This window comes from Accipiter gentilis, chromosome 7 (assembly GCF_929443795.1).
Source record: "Accipiter gentilis chromosome 7, bAccGen1.1, whole genome shotgun sequence".
NCBI classification, from domain to species: Eukaryota; Metazoa; Chordata; class Aves; order Accipitriformes; family Accipitridae; genus Astur; species Astur gentilis.
The window spans coordinates 10,499,099-10,520,504 of NC_064886.1; the positions used below are offsets into that span (position 1 = coordinate 10,499,099).

The window sequence follows — 21,406 nt, forward strand, 5'->3', positions numbered from 1 at the left end:
CCCAGCTCAGGGTGCTGCGCGGGGAGCCCCCACACCACTGGGGGCCCTGAGGCCGCCCCAGGTGCTGCCATGTTGCGTCAACTGAGGCCACAGCGGTAGACAAAGCCCAGCGCTTTTATTGACCCTGCCACCGCCCGCACAGGAGCACAAATGTCCGCCGGCCCTGGCCCCACGTCCCCAGAGCTCAGCGCTCGCCCGCCGCCCCCTCGGTGCCCACCAGCCGCCGCGGTGGGGACAGCACTGACCCCTCGGCCTGTGCCGCCGGCCGGGTCAGACTCAGCCGGCTCCTCCCCGGCGCCTCGCCCTCCGGGGCCGCCACACAGCTGAGGGGCCGCAGCAGCCGCGGCCTCAGGGGGCCCTTCTGGAAGGGCAGGGCCTTGGGGGGAGCAGGCGTCAGCTCCCCCCCACCGTAGGTCTGGATCCTCCTGACCGGCACCTGGGCCAGCTGCTGCTCGGCGGCCATGGCCACTGCCATGTCAAAGGACACGCTGCCACCCTCCCGCCAGCCCGCTCTCCTCGCCCCTGTCCCACTGCCCCCAGGTTGCTGGGGAGGCCCCTCCAGTGCCGTGGGACTGGGGAGCTGCCGGGGTGGTAGGGCGGCATCCGCCTCCATGGCTGGGGCCGCACCATCAGCCGGTGGCATCCAGGGCTGCAGGGCCAGGGGGATCTTGGCAAACTGGGGCTTGGGGGGCACGACAGGGACTGACCGGGCCTGCTGCACCCTGATGGTGCGGGCAGCCAGGCGCACCGGGGCACTGCCGTCACGGCGCAGCACGGCCACGGGCTCAGGGCGCCCCAGCTCGCCGGTGGGCTCGGCCCGGCTTGGCTCTGGGGCTTCAGGGGGAGGGCTGCGCAGCTCTGGGGCCGAAGCAGAGAGCGAGGAAGAACTGGGGCTGCTCACAGGGGTGGCATTGGTGCCCTCTGCACTGGCTGCAGAGGGCGGGAGAGCTTCAGGGACAGACCCAGGGACCAGGGGCTCCACTGGCTCCTGGGGTGCCTCTTCTGGTGAGGAGGCTGGAGGGGACCCCAGTGAAGGCTGGGCTTCGCCCTCCCCAGGCTCCTCTGGGGCGGGGGAACTGGAGCCAGCTCCATCCTCTTCAACTTCCCCATCCGATGTGTCGGGAACTGGCCCTGCTCCCGCATGGTCCCCGGCTCCTCCGGCCTCATCCCCCAGGCCAGCTTTGGTGCTGGAGTCAGTTCTGCTGGGGCCAGAGCCACCGTCTGCAGCCCCCTCTTCCCTTCCACCTCCCTCCCCTGCAGGCTGGCTGGTGCCTGGTGCAACCTCCTCTGCTGGCGCCCCAGCAGGGTCCCCAGGCTGCTCCCCCTCACCCGGAGCATCGTCCTCCATGGGGCATAGCCCTGCCAGCCCTGGTGTCAGAGACCTGTCCTGCGGCACAGTGGTGCCGTCAGCAGCGGGTGGGGCTGGTGTCAGGATCTCCAGGGCTGTACCCTCACCCGGCAGCTGGTCAAGGGGCTCCAGCGATGCCGCCAGTGGGCTGAGGTCGTCGTGGGCGCTGAGGAACATGTCTTCCGAGTCGGTGTCCCCAGTGTGGTCCTCGGCATCGGAGCCGCTGGGAGCCATGAAGAACATCTCCTCATCCATGCACTCCTCGATGGAGAGGTAGCTGGCGGGCTGCTCCATGGGGGGCTCCCCCGGCTGCAGACAGGGATGGGCAAGAGGGTGATGGCCACACACACCTCAGCCCATCCTAGGCATGGAGGACTGCACGGCCCTGAGGCCCCACGCTGGGGCTGGAGGGGTCGATGCCACCCTGTCCTCTCCATCTCCACCTTCATCTCTCCATGCCCATCCCTGTCCCCTCCATCCCACCCCTGCCTTCTCCATCTCCATCCCTGTCCCCTCCATCCCCACCATGTCCCCTCCATTCCCATCCCTGCCCAGTCCCCTCCATCCCCACCCTGACCAGGGACAGCAGAGGTGACCCTCTGCCTCCAGCCTTCTCACCCCAGACCCAAAGCATGGGGATGGTGATTTCAGCTTACGTTCATGAACCCGCTCTCTATCCCCTCCTCTATGGGCAGGAACCCCTCGCCGTCCCCAGGGCCGGTGTCTGGCAGCAGGGGCCATGCTGCTGGCTCCCCGTCCCCGCTGCCCTCCAGCCACGTCTCCTGGCTGTCCAGGAAGGCGAAGGAGTCCCGCAGCTCCAGGGAGAGCCGGGTCTCCTCCGTGTCTGTCTTCCCCTCCCCTGCGGAGGGAGATGGGGGGGGATTGAGCCTGGTGTGTCCCCCCTGGCACCCTGGAGGTCCCGCGGTGGCTGGTCCCAGTGCATGCCTCTTACCAGTGCGGTGCTCAGGCACCTCGGGGTCCCCGGCAGAGCACTGGGCAGGCAGCGGGGGGCTGGCGGGTGGCACTCTCCCCGCAGCCGCCTGGGCCAGCGCCGGGCACGGCAGCCCCCGTGTCAGGCGGGAGAGATTGGAGGTGATGTGGAAGGGGACGGTGACGGAGAAGGGGCCAGAGATGTGGACCCCTGCGCACTTCTCGGCACGGCTGCGGCTGGCCTTGGGCGAGCGGCCAGGGGCCACCAGTGAGGCCCGGCCAGCTTTGGGGGTGGTGGGCTCTGACTTGGTGCTGTTTTCGCCCTCTGACTCAGGGCCCCGCGGCTCTTCCTGCCCCTTCAGCTTCTCCTCCAGGCTCTCATCCAACTCGGGACAGCTCTCCGGCGCCGGCAGCGAGGGGCAGGTGTCAAAGCTCTCCCGACGCTGCGGCGGCTGCTTTGCCGACCTCTTCTTGCTCAGCCGAGAATCATCTGTGCCCAGCGGGGGGAAGAGTCAGGGCCTGGAGGTATACCCTGTCCCCAGACCTCCCCACACCTGAGGACTCGGCTGGGTGGCACTGTGGGAGCTGCCGAGCTGGGGAACCAGGGCGATGCCCGGCAGCTTGTGCATCCCCATCCTGTCCTCTCCATCCCTATGCCATCGTGTCCATCCCCATGCCATCTTGTCCATCCCCATCCCTGTCCCCTCCATCCCCACCCTGTCCCAATGATCCTGCCTCAAGGACAGGGATGGTTCCCACAGGAGCGACAAGGTGTATCCCTCTTACCGTCGCTGGCACAGGGGACAGAGCTGAGCGAGTCCATGCTCTTGGCTGGCCGCAAGGTTATTTTGCCACACTTGTCATCTGGGTGGGGAAGGAGAAGGGGAATGGCAGTGGGGTTGGGTTTGGGGACACATCGTCCCCTGAGCAATGGGGTCCCGCCCTCTGGACCCCAGGGTGGGGACGACCAGGGCTCCCCACCTTTCTCCTCCACCTTCACCAGCTTGCGCTTGGCTTCGTGGCTGGAGCGGCCCAGGTTGAAGATGGACCTCCACTTCTTGGCCTTGATGGAGCCCTTCCTCCTGCAGGACCCCAGGTGTCAGGGGTGGCGGGCATGCTTAGGCACACTTGTGTGTGCGCAAGCACACATGGTGCCTTTGGACACATGCAAGAGCTCATGCATGCCTGCAAGCACGCGTGCAGAGCATGTGCCCATGCTTGTGCATGTGAGAACACGTGTGCATGGGATCCCACCTGCAGGGCACAGGCGTGCTCACGGTGCTGCCTGGGCCAGGGGAGATCCCTGGGGGTGTCCCTGGGGAGGGGAGGGGGTGGCGGCATGTCCTACCTGTGGTCGCTGAGCTCGATGATGGTGTGGTAGGGCCGGATGGGGGGGGGGCCGTCACCCTGGCTGAGCGTGGCCGGCACGTGGTACGGTGGGGGCTGCCCATCCCCTGTCCCCCCACCGCTCAGCAGCAGGGACCGCCGGAGGGACTCGCCGCCTGCAGGCCACCAAGACAGGGCGTCAGGGTCCCACCAGGGACACCCTCACCATCCCCCCCAGGCCAGGACGTACCACGGAGAGGGGCGTCCCCGAAGAGCTGCTCAACGTGGGTGAGAATGAACTCCACAACGATGGATTGGACGCGCACCTCCATGAATGCTGCTGTGCCGTTGAATCCCGTCGCCTCAATGTCCTTCGACCTGCCATGGGGACACAGTGGGGGGGCTTTTAGGCTCCCCCGGGGAAGGGGGATGTTCGTCACCCCACATCCCCTTGACCCCATCCCCAGTACTCACCGCAGCAGGTTGGGTGCCCAGACGATGGCCAGGTTCCTGGCGTGCATGTTGGTCTGGCTGCTGTAGGATGCCATGTGCAGGAGGTGCCTCATCAGGAACTCCAGGGTCCTGAGGACACCAGGGCACGTTAGGGACAGCAATCCCCACAGGGGACACCGTGTTTGGGGTCCCCCCTACCTATAGTGGGGCACTGGCAGCTCCTTCAGCACCTCCTTGATCTTCACCAGGCGAGCCTCTTCCATCTGGATAGCCACTGCATCCTGCCGGGGGACAGGGATGGGGTGACAAGTGCCACCTCCCGGGGTTGGGGATGGGTGGCAGCGCCGGGGAGGGGAACACTCACAGCAAATTTGTCGTAGAGCTGGTAGGTGAGGAGAGGGTTGGGGAGCTCGCGGAAGTACGCCTTGCAGAGGGAGCTGACGCAGTGGATGTCCTGCAGGTAGACATCCTTCTGCAGGTCAGGGCAGCGGTCACTGTCGAACTCCTGCCTGCGAGTGAGGCGGCTGGCTCGGCAGGGGGGACGGGGACAGGGACGGCATGGTCCCCCTCCGCGGCCCTGTTCAGCTGCTGTGCCGTGGAGGTTTTTCACTAGGGTGGGTCAGGATGTGTCCCTGGGGTGTCCCCACACCCATGGAGGTGGGGAGGGTGTCTCAGCTGGTCCCTGCCAGGGGGGCTCAGGGCCACACAAGGACTGTTGTGGTCCCCAAGGACCAGACACAGCCCCGATGGGCTGCAAAAGGGGCGGGTTTGTCAGCCAGGTCCTTCTGCTGCATGGCCAGGATGCTGGGGACAGGGGGATGGATGGGATGGGGGGTGCTGTGGATGCCAGGCATATGGGGGCACTGAGGATGTGGGGAACGCTGGGATTATGGGGGTGTTGGGGACACGGTGGGCGCTGGGGATGTTGAGGATGCTGGGGACGCTGGCAAGGCTGGGGTTCTTGGGGACACAGGAAAAGGGGAGAAAAGAAACACTCGAGGAAAGAACCAAGAGCAAAAGAGTGAAAAAACCAAACCAAGTATGGAAAAAAAATGAAAGAGAAAAAGAAAGAAGGAAAGAATAAATAAGAAAATAGAGAAGAAAAAGGAAGAAAAGGAACAAGTGAAAGAAGGGCTGAAGCAGTGACGGGCAGGACGGAGGCGAGCACCGCAGGAGGGCAGGATGGGGAAGGAAGGGGGTGTGGGGTGCATGAGGGAGCAGCGGGGCCGGATCCGGCCAACACAGCACTGGAGTCACTTCCTATGCTGGCTGCGGCCTGTCCACTCCCGTCCTGTCACCTACCCGGCCGGTCCCATCCCTGTCCTCTCCCCATCTCCGTCTGCCTGCTCCCATCCCATCCCATCCCATCCCATCCCCATCTTCCTCCTGTGTGGTGCCAGCCCTGTCCTATCCCAGCGCTCTCCTGTCTGGTCCTGTCTCATCCACCCCCGTCTCTGTCCCACCTCCATCCCATCTGGTCTCATGTCCACCCCATCCCTGTCTCCATCCCATCTGGTCCTGTATCATCCCATCCCCGTTTCCACCCTTGCTGGTCCCATCTCCATCCCCTCCCCACCTCCCTCCCTTCCGGTCCCAGCCCTGACTTCTTCCAGTCTCCACCTCCATCCTGTCTGCTCCCATCTCCATCCCATCCCCATCTTCCACCTGTCTCCCTCCTGTTTGATCCTGTCTGGTTTTCAGCTCCATCCCAGCTCTCTCTGCCTCTGATCTCCATCCAACCTGCTCCCGTCTCCATCCCAACTGCTCCATCTCCATCCAACCCGCTCCTGTCTCCATCTCCATCCCATCCGCTGCATCTCCATCCGGTCTCCATCCCTCCTGCCCCGCCCTACTTACCGCAGCCGCTGGATGTTGGAGGAGACGCCCGAGAGGCGGTAGATGCCATCTACCACCCCGTGCTGCTCCACGAACTCGGTGCAGCTCCTCAGCACCTGGGGCACTGCGGGATGGGCACCCCAAGTCTGCCGTCACCCACCTCCCCTGGGTCCACTATTGCCCACCTCCCCCTGGCTCCAGACCTGCTCCCTGCCAAGAGCCAGGGATGACAGGGGGGACTGGGGCCACCCATGCCCTGGGGTACCTAGTGACAGTGTTCCCACAGGGCAGCCAGTCCCATCACTGGCCACATTCAGGTCCTGGGGGCAGTGGAGCCCCCAGCAGACTGGGGCCACCACGTCCCCAGGGATGGGCCCACCCATCCCTGTCCCCTTGGGGCCACAGTGGGACACTGAGATTGGAGCCGTGCCAAAGCACCGGGACCCCCCCAAATCTCAGAGGGGCTTTGCCAGGAGGCACCCCGGCTGTGACACTTGCTCAACTGCTGGTGATGCAACCGCGTGGCGTGAGTCACCCCCCATCCCCTCCCCGTGGCGCTGCCGGGCACCCTCCCAGCTTCCGGCAGCTGCGGGGGCGACCCCTTAAGGAGGGGGGCTCAGCAGGACCCCGTGTGTGGGGGGACACGGGTGGTGGCGGCACTCGCCAGCGGGTGCTTACCGTCCTGCCCCGACTGCTGGAGATGCTCCAGGAGGTCGCAGCCAAAAACCCGCTCCTTGGTGCCGCCCTTGCGCCTCGCCTTCTGCCGGGCCTTCAGCGCCAGCGACATGGAGGCGGCGCAGACCCCCCAGCAGCGGGGTCAGATCCTGCCCATGGCCCGAGCGGGGTGCGGGTGCCCCAGAGCCCCGGCACGGCGGCAGCGGCGAGGGCCGGGGCAGGCGGGCGGCAAGCGGAAGCGGCCCCCAGGGAGGAAGTGCGGTGGCCCCGGGGCCCTGACGCAGCCTCGAGGGTCCGGGGCGTCCCGTTGGCGGCAGCAGGAAGGCGGCGGCCGCCTTCGAGGCCGCTTCCTGCTCCTCGGCGCGTCGAAACCACAGGGCAGGGCGCAGGCGGCACGCTTGCGCACGCTGGTGCGCTCTTCCGCGCGCTTCCGCACGTTTGTGCGTGCTTGTGCACGCTCATGCTTGCTTGTGTGAGCTTGTGATGGCTTGCGCGTGCTCGTGCATGCTTGCAGGAGCTTGGGCATGCTTGCGCGTGCTCAGGCATGCTTGCGGGAGCTTGGGCATTGCGTGCCCTTGTGCACGCTTGCATGAGGTTGCGCCCACTTCGGCATGCTCGTGCATTCTTTCACGTGCATGCACGCGCTTGCACGCAGCTCACCTGCGCGCCCAGCGGCACACGGGTGCGCAGGTGGAGCACCCAGGTGTGGCCATCCTTGCACACGAGCACCGTCCCAAAAGCGCCAGGCCCCCCTCCGGGTACCCGCGTCCCTCCCCCGGCTGAGACCAGAAGCACTTGACACAGGGTCCCAGGGTCCCGCGCGGGGGTTTATTTACAAGCGCGGCCGGGCAGCAGCAGTGGGGCAGTGGGGCCCCCATCCTATACAGGTATGTACACGCAGGGCGCGCTGTCCCCAGGGACCCCCGCCACCAGCCCCGCGTCTGGGGGGGGCCCGGCCCCAGGGGGGTCCCCTCAGCAGTCTGGGGGGAGACGATGGGGTTTTGGAGGCTTTTGGGGGGCCGGGATGGGGGAGGGGGCAGCCGGGATGGGGGAGGGGACACAAGCGTCCCAAGTGCCACCGGCAAACCACGTCCCGAGCGGGGACGGCCGCGTGTCCCCAGCGCCGCGCAGGAAGGAGCTGACCCAGAGTCCAAAGGGATATTGGGGGGGTGGGGTGGGGGCCCGATCCCCGCCGGGGGTTCCTGCCCCTGTCCTGTCCTTGGGGTGTCCCCACGCCCGTGGGTGCCTGGCGGCTCTGACACCCATGGGTCCTGGATGCTGTCACCTCCTCTCTGGCCAGCCACCGGTGAATGTCCCCAGCCATGTGCCAGCAGCAAGGTGACACCTGGGGACCAGCGCCCATCCAGGGGCATGGTGTGTGTCCCCGACCACATGCCAGCAGTGAGGTGACACATGGGGACCGGAGCCCTGTTCGGGGGTACGGTGCATGTCCCTGACCCCGTGCCAGCAGCAGGGTGACACCTGGGGACCGGAGCCAGCCCGGTGGGCAGGCAGAGCCAGGGGAGCCGTAGGGGGGACGGGGGTCCCTTGGGTGTCCCCCCCAGCCCTGCCCAGCTCACACCAGGTGCCCACGGCCATTGATGTAGATGCCGTTGGTGGTGGGCTTGGCCTGCAGCATCCCGTTTTCCTGCACGAAGTGGGTCATGGCCTGCTTGATGGGGTCGTCCCCCCCGCTGCCACCATCCTCCTCCTCCTCCTTTGGCTCCTTCCCTGGCAGGGCGGGCAGCAGCGGCGCTGCCGGCACCTCCGTCTGTGTCTCGATCTCCCGCACCGTCGAGAGCGTCGAGTAGCTGCGACCTTCGGGCTCTTCGCTCTGCGGGGATGAGGGACAGGGTGGGGTTCACCGCTGATGAACGAACACTCCCGGGGACCCAGCCTCTGCCCCAGGGACCCCTACAGGGACAGGGTGCTGCTGTAGGGCACGAGGAGGTGCACAAGGCTCAGTACACAGGCGTGCAAAGGTGTGTGCATGTGGGAGGGCTTTGCACACCCAGGAGAAGAACTGCACAAGTTGGGATGGGGCTGCAAGTGCAAAGTGGGGTTTGCGCACGTGCAAGAGGGGGTTGCACACACAAGAAGGGGTTCGAACACCTTGAGGGGCGTTTGCACCCAAGAAAGGGGGTGCACATGTGGAGGGGGGATGTACATGTGCAAGGGGCGGGCAGCACCCGTGGAAGGGGTTTGAACACCCTGAGGGGGAGGTTGCATCCATGGAAGAGGGTTGCACACCCAGAAGATGGGGGTTGCACCCGCACAGAAGCATGCCAGAGCTGGAGGACACGCTCTGACAGCTGCAGCCCTGGGCTGGGTGCAGGTGTGGGGCTGAGCCGCGCCCCCTGCCCTGCCGCAACTCTCACCATGGCGGAGCAGATGCTGGTGCCGCGCAGGCTGTCCCCACGCAGGCTGTCCCCGCGCAGGCTGCCCTGCCGGCTCTCTGCACGCAGCTGCAGCGTCTCCTCCAGCTGAAACAGCCCCATGAGACCCAGCAGCCCGCAGCCCAGCTCCTGAGCACCCCATGGCCCTGCCAGCATCCTGGGCATCCCCACCCAACATCCTCTGCCACTACCACCACGGCCTGGCTCCTCCTGGGCACCCCGATACCCACCTCCTCCCAAGCACCCCACTGCCCAGCCCCATGGGCACCCTGCTTCCTGGTCCTCCTTCAACACCCCCACACCCAGCACCCCAGGCACCTCAATACCCATCACTATGGGTACCCCAACACCCATCACTTCGGGCATCCCGGCATCCATGACCCTAGTCACCCCAACACCCCATCACCCAGGGTACTCCAAGACCAACTGCCTTGGGCACCCCAACATCCATCACCCCAGACACCCCAGTACTCATCACCTAGGGTATCCCAAGACCTGCTTCCTCGGGCACCCCACCACCCACCACCCATGGAACCCCAATACCCATCACCCAGACTACCCCAAGTCCTACTGTCTTGGGCATCCCACCACCCCAGGCACCCCAGCACCCCAAGACCCCCTCCCTTGGGCACCCCACCACCCAGGCCCCCCGCCACCTGTGTGCGCGTGTCGGTGCTGTGGCTGGAGTGGAGGCGGCGGATGGAGTTCTCCCGGGTGAGCGTCAGCTCCTCCTCGCTGGGGGCGTGGGGGGAGGTGCTCAGCATGGGCTCCCCATGTCTCCCACTGCCCCCCCCCCGCTGCCCCCCCCCCCCGACTCTTACTACTTCTCGGAGATACGCTTGGTCTTGCGCTTGTGATAGAGGGTCATGACGACGACGACGATGACAAGGACGCAGAGCAGGACAGCGGCGATGACGCCCACCACCACCACCGAAGCCGAGACCAGGTCCACCTTGCGCACCTCGTTGTCTGTGGGGACACCCGTGGGGTGGGCAGGCAGGGTGAGAGGGGATGAGATGGGGTCGATAGGTGGACGGGTGGATGGACAGATGAGTACATAGATGAGTGGGTGGATGGATTCATGAATACATACATGGATGGATGAATGGATGGATGGATGCATACATCCATGGACAGATGGGTGGATGAGTCCATGGAAGGATGGATGAGTGTATCCATGGATGGATGGGCTGATGGATGGATGGACAGACAGGTGAGTCCATGGGTGGGTGGGTGGATGCATGAATACATGGATGGATGGACGGATGAGTACATCCATTTGTTTGGACTCGATGATCTTAAAGATCTTTTCCAACCTAAATGATTCTATGATCCATGGACAGATGGATGGATGAGCCCATGGGTGGATGGCTGGGTCCATGGATGGATGGATGGGTGGATGGATGAGTGCATGCACAGGTGGATGGATGGGTTGATGGATGGATGGGTAGGTGGACAAGGGGGTGGTTAGATGAACAACGGGTAGAGATATGGATGGATGGAGAAAAGTGGCAGGATGATGGAAGGATGGATGGACAGATGGATGAGTAGACAGATGAATAGGTAGATGGAAAAGTAAATGGATGAGTGGACAGATGGGTGGATGAGTAGACAGATGAGTAGACGGGTGGGTGGATGAGTAGACAGATGAGTAGACAGACGGGAGGATGAAGGGAGAGATGAGTGTATGGATGGATGAACAAATGGATAGTGAGAAGTGAAAGGGGGATGGATGGATAAAGGGGTGGATAGAGGAAGAAACAGAAGGAGAGGTGGTTGGGTAGAGTGAAGTGGTGGGCGGTGGATGGATGGACAGACAAATGGAAGGACAGGTGAATGGACAGACGTAGGAAGAGTCGGGGGTGGGGAGGGCCGACAGATGGACAGATGGGTAGACGGGCGAGTGCCTGGGAGGGGACAGACGGGTGGCAGGAAGGGGGCAGATGGAGAAAAGCCCAGGGAGGGACAGACAGACAGGCACAAGCAGTGTGGAACGGTGCTGGCCCCCCAGCCAGGCTCCCACCAACCACCCGGGACCCCCACCCCAACGCCCACCCATCACAGCACCCTCAGGGGGTACGTGGGTGCCCCGCGGCCCCCGCAGCGCCCACCTGCCACCCTGCCCTTGATGCTGACGTTAGCCCGCGCCTCCTTGGCAGCCACGCGGTTGGAGACGCGGCAGATGTAGTCCCCGGCGTCAGCGGCGGCGAGGGGCCGCTGGAAGACGAGGGTGTCCCCCTTCACCCGCACGCCGGCGGGCAGCGGGGCGTTCAGCCTGCGGCGTGGCAGCACCATCAGCCCCCAGCGTGCCTGGGCGGGCGCGGGCAGGCGGCGGCGGCGCCGCCATCAAAGCCGGGGTTGCCAGTTCCCACGGCTGACGCCCTGCCCTGGCCCTGGCAGGGCTTGCCTGGGCATGGCACCACCTGCCGCGCTCGCCGCCGCCACAGCCCTCGGCACAGGCACGCCTGGGCAGGGACACGGCGGGGACGGGCACAGGTGGGGACATGGCGGGGGGGCATGGCAAGCATGTGGGCATGGGGGACGTGGCAGGGGACACAGCACAGACACCAGCACAGGCAGCTGGGACGTGGCAGGGACATGGGACATGGCCAGGACATGGGCACAGGCAGAGGACATGGCAGGGACACCAGCACAGGCAGCTGGGACATGGGACATGGCAGGGACACCAGTGCAGGCAGCCGGGATGCAGCAGGGACATGGGCATGGGCAGGGAGGATGCGGCAGGGACACTGGCACAGGCAGGGAATATGGCAGGGGACACCAGGACAGGCAGGGGGCACAGGCACAGGCAGGGGACAGGGCAGAGACACAGTAGGGACACGAACGTGCTCTGGAGACCTGGTAGGGACACAGAAGTGCACAGGGGACACGGCGGGGACACGGACACGGGCAAGGGGACACCATGGCAGGAACAGGGAAGCACGTGGGGATGCGGTAGGGACACTAACACACGTGCAGGGGGGGCGAGCAAGGCCGGGGCCAGGCGGAGGGGGTGGGGACAGTCCTCACCGTGTCCAGTTGTACATGGGGGGTGGGTTGCCATCCCCCAGGCAGGTCAGAGTGGCCCCCTCCATGCCCTCCTGCCACTCCTCTGTGTGCCCCAGCACCGAGGCATCCGATAGGTCTGGGGACAAGGGGACAGTGAGGGGACGAGCAGGGATGATCCCCATGTCCCCACGGTCCTGCTGTGCCCCCCATGTCCCCAGTGTGCCCCCTGTGCCTCTTATCTCCCCCACATCCCCAGTGTCCTCCCTGTCCCCTCCATTCCCAACACCTCGCCCTCCACGTCCCCAAAGTCCTCCATGCCAACGTCCCCCAATGCCCTCCATGTCTCCCTGCCACCCATGTCCCCCATGTGAACCTAGTCCCCATGTCCTTCATGGCCCCACGACCCTCCATCTCCCCAGTGCCCGCCATGTCCTTCAATGCCCTCCATCTCCCCAACACCCCCAGTGACACCCACGATCCCCATGTCCCCAATGCCTCCCATGACCCTCAATGCCCCCTGTGCCCATTATGTCCCCAGTGCCCCCCCTGTCTCCAACATCCTCCACATCCCTCAATGCCCCCCATGCCCATCACATCCCCAGTGCCCCCCATGTCCCCCATGTCCTCGGCATCCCCCAGTATTCTCCACATCCCCAATGGCCCCCATGTCCTTCAATCCTCCCCACGTCCTCCATGGCCCTCGTGCCCCGCATGACCCTCAGCATCCCCCATTACCCCCATGTCCCCAGTGCCCATCATGTCCCCCCTGTGCCCTCCACGCTCCCCATATCCCCACGCCCTCCTCATCCTTCCACCCCCCCATGCCCCAGTGCCGCACAGGCGACGCTGAGGAGGTGGGTGATCCTCTTCTCGTGGCGCAGGCCAGGGTGGGCCACCACACAGGTCAGGCTCTTGCCGTTCATGCTGCGCCCAGGCACCAGGAAAAACTCGCTGGTGACAGAAGCAGAGCGGGCATGCGCCGAGCGGCGCGTGGCGTTGGTGCCACGCACCTCCGTCTCCCAGCGTACTGAGGGCACCGGGCTGCCCTCCGCCGTGCACGAGGCTGCCAGCGTCCGGCCCTGACCCTCCTCCAGCGGCGGCCCTGGGTTCAGGATGGGCAGCGGCGGCACTGCGGGTGGCACCAGCATCAGACCCACGCCGGCGTTGGCACCTGTGGGTGCTGCCTCTGCTGCTGGGCTCCGCCGTGCTGGTGACCCCAGACCCACCTGCCCCAACCGTGTCCCCAGCGCGACTTACTGGGTGCCCAGTACCGGTTCCCCTATGCCCAGTGCCCTGTACCCATTTGCATTGCCCCATGCCCATTGCCCTGCGCCGGTCGCGCCTTGCCCACCACCCCATAGCCGTTACCCCATCGCCCTGAGCCTACCATGCCATTGCCCCGTGCCCATCGCCCACCTATTGCCCGCTGTCCTGTGCCCATTGCCTCCTCCCCACCACCCACCACCCCCTCCCCACCGCCCATTGCCGGCTGTCCTGTGCCCATCACCACCTCCCCACCACCCATCACCCCACACCCATTGGCCCCTCCCCACCACCCTATACCCATCGCCCCGTGCCTGCTGCCCCATGCCCATTGCCCATCGCCTGCTGCCCTGTGCCCACTGCCCCTGGCCCATCACCCCCTCCCCACCACCCCACGCCCATCGCCCCATCACTCCATCCTCATCACCCCATGCCCATCGCCTACAACTCCATGGCCCTTGCCCCCTCCCCACCACCCCATGCCTGCTGCCCCACGCCTATCGCCCCATCACCCCATGTCCGTTGCCCCGTCACCCCATCCTCATCGCCCACCACCCTGTGCCCACCGCCCCGTTCCCTGGGCACTCACCCAGCACCTTGAGGGTGAGTCGCCCCTCGAAGCTCCCCAGGGGGAAGGTGATGAGGTGACACTCGTAGTCACCCTCGTCCCCCTGCACAGCGTTCTTCAGGATGATGGCGCCGTCCTCCAGCGCCCCGTCCGCCCGCCGCAGCACCCGCCCAGCGTAGCGCTCCTGCACATGCTCCCCGTGCTGCCGGTTGAGCACGGCCACCTCGGTGTTCTGCCCCGCCGGGCCCCGCTTCAGCCAGGTCACCTGCACCACCTGCTCCTGCTCCTGCGCCCGGTACCGGCACGGCAGCACCACGTCCTGGCCCAGCACCGCCGTCACGCTGCGCTCCACCTCCACCACCCCCGAGCGGCAGCCTGCGGGCACCCAGGCTGGCACCCGCACGCTCGCTCGGCGCGCGGCTGCTGCCGTGCACGCACACAGCGCTCACACACAAGCAAGAACGCTCCGGCATACTTGCACGCACTCCGGCACTCTCGGGCACACTTGTGCTTGCACTCACATACATGCAAGAACACTTGGGCACATTTGCACAAACTCACATACATGCAAGAACACTTGGGCACGCTCCCGCATGCTTGGGCACACTTGTGCTTGCATTCACATACATGCAAGAACACTTGGGCACGCTTGGGCACGCTCCCGCATGCTTGGGCACACTTGTGCTTGCATTCACATACATGCAAGAACACTTGGGCACGCTTAGGCACACTTGCACTCACGTACATGCAAGAACACTTGGGCATGCTTGCACACGCTCCTACACGCTTGGGCACGCTTGCGCTTGCACTCACATACGTGCAAGAACACTTGGGCACGCTTGAGCACACTTGTGCTTGCACTCAGTCACATACTTGCAAGGACACTTGGGCGCGCTCTGGCACGCTTGGGCATACTCGTGCTTGCACTCACATACTTGCAAGGACACTTGGACACGCTTGCACATGCTCCGGCACGCTTGGGCACAGCTGCGCCTGCACTCACGTACATGCAAGAACACTTGTGCATGCTTGTGCACGCTCCAGTACGCTTGGGCACACTTGTGCTTGCACTCACATACATGCAAGAACACCTGGGCACGCTTGCACAAACTCATGCTGGCACTCACATACATGCAAGAACCCTTGGGCACGCTTGCACACGGTCCAGCACGCTTGCACACACTTGTGCTTGCACACATCCAGGCATTTCTTCGGCTGTGCTAACGTGCACTCAGGCATGATTGGGCACACTTGTGTACACCTGTGTTTGCATTCTCGGGTGCACTCATACATGCAGGCATGCTTGGGCACACTTGTGCTTGCACATGCTTACACGTTTCCTCAGGCGCACTCAAATACACTTGGGCGCACTTGAGCACGCTCGCTGACGCTCGTGCTTGCGCATGCTCATGCATTCTTAGGTGCACTCACATACACGCAGGAACACTTGGGCACACTCGCGCACACTCAGGCACGCTTGTGCACGCTCATACACACTTGTGCAGGCTCAGGCATGGTTGGGCACACTCCTGCACTCCTTGGTGCACTCACACATCCTCAGGTACACTCAGGCACAGTTGTACACTCAGGTGTGCTTGAGGGCACTCGGGTGTGCTCAGGCATGCTTGTGCACACTCATACGGGCTTGGGCACACTTGGGCTTGCTTGGACATGCTCATGGGTGCACTCCATGCTCACGCATGCCTGAGTACACTCACACACACTTGTGAGCACTCAGGCAAGCTTCCGCACGCTCACATGTCCTCGGATGTGCTCACACACATGCACACACACTTCAGCACGTTCATGCATGCTTGTGCATGTTTGGATACGCTTCGGCATGGTTGGGCACGCTCGTGCACACTTGGGCATGCTCATGCTTGCACACACTCAGGCACGCTTGGGCACACTCACACGTGTTTAGGCACGCTTGCACATGCACAAGCATGCTCATGCACACTCGGGCACCCTCCAGCATGCTCAAGCATGCTTGTACATGCTTGGGCACCCCTGGACACACTCGTGTGTGCTTGAACGTGCTCACACATGCTCACGCACACTCACACATGCTTGGAGATACTTGTGAATGCTTGGGTGTGCTCACACATACTCATCATGATTGGGCACATTTGCACCTCTTGGACATAGTCGTGCACACTGCTGCACGCTCGGGCATGCTTCTGCACACTTGTACATGCTCCTGTACGTTTGGGCATCCTTATGCCAGCATAGACACACTCATGCACACTTGGGCACGCTCACACATGTGCAGGCACGCTCAGACATGCTTGGGCATGCTCACAGACATTTGCACGCACCTGTGCATGCTCATGCACGCTTACGCACACTTGGGCACCCTCACACACACGCGGGCAGGTCCACCCATGCTTGCATGTGCTTGGGCACGCTCACGCACGCTCGGGCACGCTCACGCACGCTCGCGCACACCCGCACGCACTCAGGCCTGCTTGCACGCTTACGCTCGCTCCTATATGCTCCCATCTCCTCCCGCACGCTCACCCACACGGTCCCATATCCCCGTCCGCCCAGCAGCCGCATGCGCGCGTGCGAGGCTGGCGGGTGTTGGGGCGGGGCACGGGGCCCGCCCAGCCGCTCGGCGACGCCGGGGGAAGCGGCCAGGCCGGCACGGCCAGCCCAACCGGCCGGCGTGCATGCCGGGCTCTGCCGTGGCTTGCGGAGGGCTCCCGCCCCCGCCGGCCCCCGAGGCCTCCCCGCTGAGCCCCCCACCGCACCGCTTGCTGTGCCCGGCCTAATTACCCCCCGATTAGTCGACAGATTAATTAAATAATTGCGGCGCTGCCCGGGCCGTGAGTCACGGCTGCGCTGCCCCCACAGCCCCGGCCCTGCCTCAGTTTCCCCTCACGCGGTGATGGGGTCCAGAGGGGGATGGGGGTCCCCGCGCGGTTGGGGTGCCGATGCCGGGGTGGGTGCCGAGTGCCGGGGTGCCGTCGGGGCTGGCGAGCGGCCCCCGCCGCGGGGCGTCCCCACCCAATGGGGCCGAGCGCGTGGGAACGGAGCCGGGAACCGGCTCAACCGGATCCCGTGGCCCCCACGCCCCGGCCGGGCTCGCGCCCGCGGGCCCGAGGAGACAGGGGTCCCGGGCCCAGGGAGAAGGGGGGGGGGGGTCCTGGGGGGGGTGTCAGGCCTGGGGAGTGCACACGCAGCTCAAACTTTGCAGCGACGCGTGCGCGCAGGCCAGCATCGCCCCTCGGCACGTGCAGCAGGGCCGTGTGCCCGCACACGCGTGTGCGCTCGTGCCCCCTGGGGGGGGACACACACGCACACACGCGTGGACCCCCCCCAAAAGGGGTCACACACGCGTGGTGGCCCCACGCACACCGCGCACGCGCGTGCGCACACACACACCCCGGGGGGGCCGCAGGCCCGACGCCCAGTGATGGGCTCGCTGCGGCCCCGTGCCCCTGCCCGAGCCACCCCCCACTCACGGCATGAAGCCCCCGACCCCCCCCCCCCCCCCCCGGCTGTGAGTCGCGGAGGGGGGGGGGTCAGCACCCCCTGGGGTGACGTCACACACACACCCCCGCGGCCTCCAGCCCGTTCCCACGGGTCCTCCGCCAGTGGGGAAACTGAGGCACGGCGCGGGGGGTGGGCAGAGCACTGAACCCCCCCCGCTCTGCAGCACCCTTGGGTGCAGCACCCACTGCGGCACAGCTCGGGGCGGGGGGGGGGGGTGGCACCCCCCAAGCGTGGGGAAGACAATGGGGAGGGGGCGGGGACCCCCTGGGGCAGCCCGCTGCCCCCCGCCCCCCGAGCGGGAGCGCCCAGTTCCCACGGTGTGTGGTGTGTGTGTGTCCCCCCCACCTCCGCGTCACCAGAGGGGTCCGCCCCCCTCCCCCCCCGGCCCGCTCCCCGGAGGTGCGCGCACCCGGACACGCGCACAGGTGCGCGCACCCGCGTGTGCGGCGCCCACGGCGCAACCCCCGGCACGGCACGGCGCGGGGACACGGACACACGCACGGGACACGGAGACACACGGACACGCACGGACACACGGTCACGCGCACACGGACACACACGCGGCCACAGGTGCGCGGAGCCACAGGTGCACACGCGAGCACACACACGTACACACACACTCGCGTGTGCGCACACTCACACTCACACACACGCACACCTTCCGCTCCCCGCGGGCCCTGCCCGGGCCCCCTCCCCGGGGCTCCCCCCACCCCCCCCCCCTCCGGTCCCGCAGCCCCAGGCCCCCCCACCCCGAGGCAGCCGGTGCCCCCGCCCCCGTCCCCACCCCCGGTCCCGTCTGCTAGCCCGGAGCAGCCGGTGCTGCCGGTCCCGGTTCCTTCCACCTTCCACCTCCCCCCACCCCGGGGGCCGGTTCCCACCCCGGGTCCCGGTCGCGCCTTACCGGTGGCGGCGAGGAGGAGGAGGAGGAGGAAGAGGAGGAGGAAGGGCGTCCCGGGCCGCATCCCGCGGGGGGCCATGCGGACACCTGCGGGCTCACGGCGCTGCTCGGCCCCCGGCCAGCACCATCCGGGCCGGACCGGGCTGCACCGGGACGAACCGGGCGACGCCGGGACGCACCGGGCTAAGCCTTACCGGGCTAAACCGGGCCGCGCCGCGCCGTACCGGGCCGCTCCGGGCTGCACCGGGCCGAACCGGGCGGCTCCGGGCCGAGCGCGGCGGAGGGGCCGGTGCTGCGCCGCTCCGAGACGGGACGGGACGGGACGGGACGGGCGGAGCCGGCGGCGGGGCGGGGTGGCCGGGGGCGGGGCCTGAGGGGGTGGGGTCGGCCGGGCGGGGCCGGGCGGGGCGGACCGGTCCGGCAGGTAGGGGCAGGGGCGGGGCCGAGGGCGCGGCCTTAAAGGGGCGACAGTCACCGACGGGGCGCGGCGGGCTCCGCCCGGGCGATCCCTCGCCGCGTCGGACGGCGGCTCCCGGTGACATCCCCTGTCCCGCCCCGGTACCTCCGGTGTCCCCGTGGGTGCCTCTCAGTGGCACACGCCCCCCCCCCGTGCCCCTCCCAGTCCATTCCCCCTGCCCCACGGCCTCCCATTAACCCCCAGGTCCCTCCCAGTTCCCTCTCCCTCAGACCCGCCCAGGGTGAGACCCCGCAACCATCCCTGTTCCTGCCCAAACCCTGGGAAGGGGGAGGGCTGTGGGCTGGCACCGACACCCCCCCCCCCCCAATTTGGGGTCCCCAAATCCCACCGGACACCACAGGGCAGCCCATGGCGGGGCAGGGGCCTGGTAGTTTATTGGCACAGCAAGAGTCGGGGGGGGAAGGGGGCAAAACAGGGGTGGGGGGAGGGAGTGGGAGAGTGGGGGGAGGGAGTGGGAGAGCAGGGGGAGCTCAGCCCTGCAGAGAACAGGCACAACTCAGCACAGCAGTGACAGGACACAACTCAGCACAGCAGTGACCTGCATCCCGGCGTGCACCCACCCGACTCCTGTGGGGAGGAGGGTGAGGGCGAGGGTGGGAGCGGGGACCCCCCCGAGGCGGCTGGGGCCCCTCAGGCACCCGCCACTTCAGAGCTCTCTGGAGACGGGTCCTTGGCAGCGGCACAGAGGTGGAAAAGCCCTGGGGGAGAGAGGAGCCCGTGGGGCACGGGGACGGCTCAATGTGGGTGTGGGGGAGCCTTCCCTGCTGCCCCCCACCTGTGGGTGCTCTCGGCACGTGGCCGGCCCCAGCTCAGCCCTGCAGAGACCGGGCACAGCTCAGCACGGCAGTGACCAGACCCTGCGGGCGCTGCTACCTGCTGAGCCAATGAGGACGACAGCAACCCAGCCCAGGATGTAGGACCAGGAGAAGCGCCAGGCGGTGCGGGCTGGCCCCAGGAGGCTCAGCGTGCCAGCCGTGTACACCCCCAGCCCCAGCAGTGCCAGCAGACCTGCGGGCAGAGGGGATGGGTCAGCAGCACGGGCCAGCCCAGCCTGCGAGCCCCCAGCCGGGCAGGCAGAGACCGGGCACAGCTCAATGCAGCAGTGACTCCCCTGGGGACAGTCCCTGAGCTCCGTGTGCCCCAGTCCCGCCCCCCCATCCCATCCCCACGTACCAGCCAGGAGCAGGGTGACACCAGCCATGCGGGCACGCGCCCGCCGGGCAGCACTGGCCACGATGGAGAGCCCCAGAGCGAGGCCGGCGGTGGCAGTGAGCACCGAGAGCAGCATCAGCACCCGTGTGGCCTCCCATAAGGCTGGTGGGGGACACACACAGGTGTTGGGGACACAGGACCCCAAGCAAGTACACGCCCAGAACACAGCCCCCACACCTTGCCTGCAGAGGCTGGGCACAGCTCAGTGCAGCAGTGACCCCTCCCAACCCCACCCCACAGAGGAGGCCAGGCACAGCTCAGTGCAGCAGAACTCCCCCCAATCCCCACCCCACAGAGGCTGGGCACAGCTCAGTGCAGCAGTGACCCCACACACCCCACAGAGACCAGGCACAGCTCAGCACAGCAGTGCCCCCCCCATCCCCACCCCGCAGAGACCAGGCACAGCTCAGCACAGCAGTGCCCCCCCCATCCCCACCCCGCAGAGACCAGGCACAGCTCAGCACAGCAGTGCCACCCCCCATCCCCACCCTGCAGAGACCAGGCACAGCTCAGCACAGCAGTGCCACCCCCCATCCCCACCCTGCAGAGACCAGGCACAGCTCAACACAGCAGTGACACCCCCCCCATCCCCACCCCGCAGAGGCAGGGCACAGCTCATCTCACCCGGTGCCTACCCGGAGTGCCGGGGTGGGGGCGGCAGTGCCCCCCGAGGCAGGTTCGCCACAGCCCGAGGCTGGCGGTGCCACCGGGCGCCCGGCGCTGCAGCCAGAAGTGGGTGGCGGTGGCGGCCAGGAGCAGGGCCAGGCCGCTGGCCCCGCAGAGAAGCCCCCCGCCCGCCGGCATCCCCCTGCGCCAGGGAGGGGCTGTGGGGGCTGCTGCCACCCCCGGGGGGGGTGGAGGCAGCACCAGGGGACACGGGGGACAATCTTGGGGACATCTCTGGGGAACATGGGGGTACCTGGAGGGGGCATCTCCAGGGGATGCAGGGCACAATTGTGGGGACATCTTGGGGAGGGGGGGCGGCATCTCCAGGGGACACTGGGGACAATTGTGGGGACATCTGCAGGGGACGGGGGGGTACCCGGGGGGCAGGGGCATCTTCAGGGGACCCTGGGGACACCCATGGAGACAGCTGCAGGGTCTGTCAGTGGAAGCCAGGGTGGCATCTCAAGGATATGGGGGTACCTGAGGGTGGCATCTGCAGGGGACAATTGTAGGGACATCTTGGGGGGGTGTACCCGGGGGTGGCATCTCCAGGGGACCCAAGGGGCACCTATGGGGACATCTCTGGGGCACATGGGGGTATGCGGGGGGCCATCTCCAGGGGATGCAGGGGACAATTGTAGGGACATCTCTGGGGGTTGTACCCGGGGGGGGACACATCTCCGGGGACGCAGGGGAAAATGGTGGGGACATCTGCAGGGAACATGGGGATACCTCGGGGTGGCATCTCCAGGGGACACAACAGGCACGCATGGGGACATCTCCGGGGGACATGGGGGTATGCGGGGGGGGGGGGGGGGGGGCCACCTCCAGGGAACACAGGGGACAAATG

General features: G+C 66.5%; 3 protein-coding genes across 4 annotated transcripts; all 3 read right to left on the bottom strand.

Moving 5' to 3' along the window:
- Positions 1–100: 100 nt before the first annotated feature.
- Positions 101–6,896, bottom strand: ARHGAP30 (Rho GTPase activating protein 30). The gene is made up of 12 exons (XM_049806036.1): positions 6,572–6,896; positions 5,915–6,017; positions 4,422–4,566; positions 4,256–4,338; positions 4,079–4,186; positions 3,855–3,982; positions 3,627–3,780; positions 3,260–3,360; positions 3,065–3,142; positions 2,301–2,768; positions 2,005–2,207; positions 101–1,657 (listed from the first exon to the last, which is right to left on the bottom strand). The coding sequence occupies exons 1-12, from the start codon at positions 6,678–6,680 to the stop codon at positions 185–187; spliced, it is 3,153 nt and encodes a 1,050-aa protein (XP_049661993.1). The 5' UTR covers positions 6,681–6,896; the 3' UTR covers positions 101–184.
- An 812-nt stretch (positions 6,897–7,708) lies between these two features.
- NECTIN4 (nectin cell adhesion molecule 4) lies at positions 7,709–18,482 on the bottom strand. Of its 2 annotated transcripts, XM_049806038.1 has the most exons (9): positions 18,204–18,482; positions 13,826–14,179; positions 12,812–13,102; positions 11,995–12,109; positions 11,076–11,239; positions 9,786–9,933; positions 9,621–9,699; positions 8,947–9,051; positions 7,709–8,402 (listed from the first exon to the last, which is right to left on the bottom strand). In XM_049806038.1, exons 1-9 carry the CDS (start codon positions 18,277–18,279, stop codon positions 8,145–8,147), a joined length of 1,590 nt encoding a protein of 529 aa, XP_049661995.1. In that variant the 5' UTR covers positions 18,280–18,482; the 3' UTR covers positions 7,709–8,144. The 2 variants fall into 2 exon arrangements, with proteins under 2 accessions (XP_049661995.1, XP_049661994.1); XM_049806037.1 differs by lacking the exons at positions 11,076–11,239; positions 11,995–12,109; positions 12,812–13,102; positions 13,826–14,179; positions 18,204–18,482 and having other exon boundaries at positions 9,786–11,033.
- A 634-nt stretch (positions 18,483–19,116) lies between these two features.
- On the bottom strand, positions 19,117–20,899 carry LOC126040938 (lens fiber membrane intrinsic protein-like). The gene is made up of 4 exons (XM_049806039.1): positions 20,526–20,899; positions 19,852–19,992; positions 19,552–19,686; positions 19,117–19,376 (listed from the first exon to the last, which is right to left on the bottom strand). Exons 1-4 carry the CDS (start codon positions 20,875–20,877, stop codon positions 19,309–19,311), a joined length of 696 nt encoding a protein of 231 aa, XP_049661996.1. The 5' UTR covers positions 20,878–20,899; the 3' UTR covers positions 19,117–19,308.
- Positions 20,900–21,406: the final 507 nt, after the last annotated feature.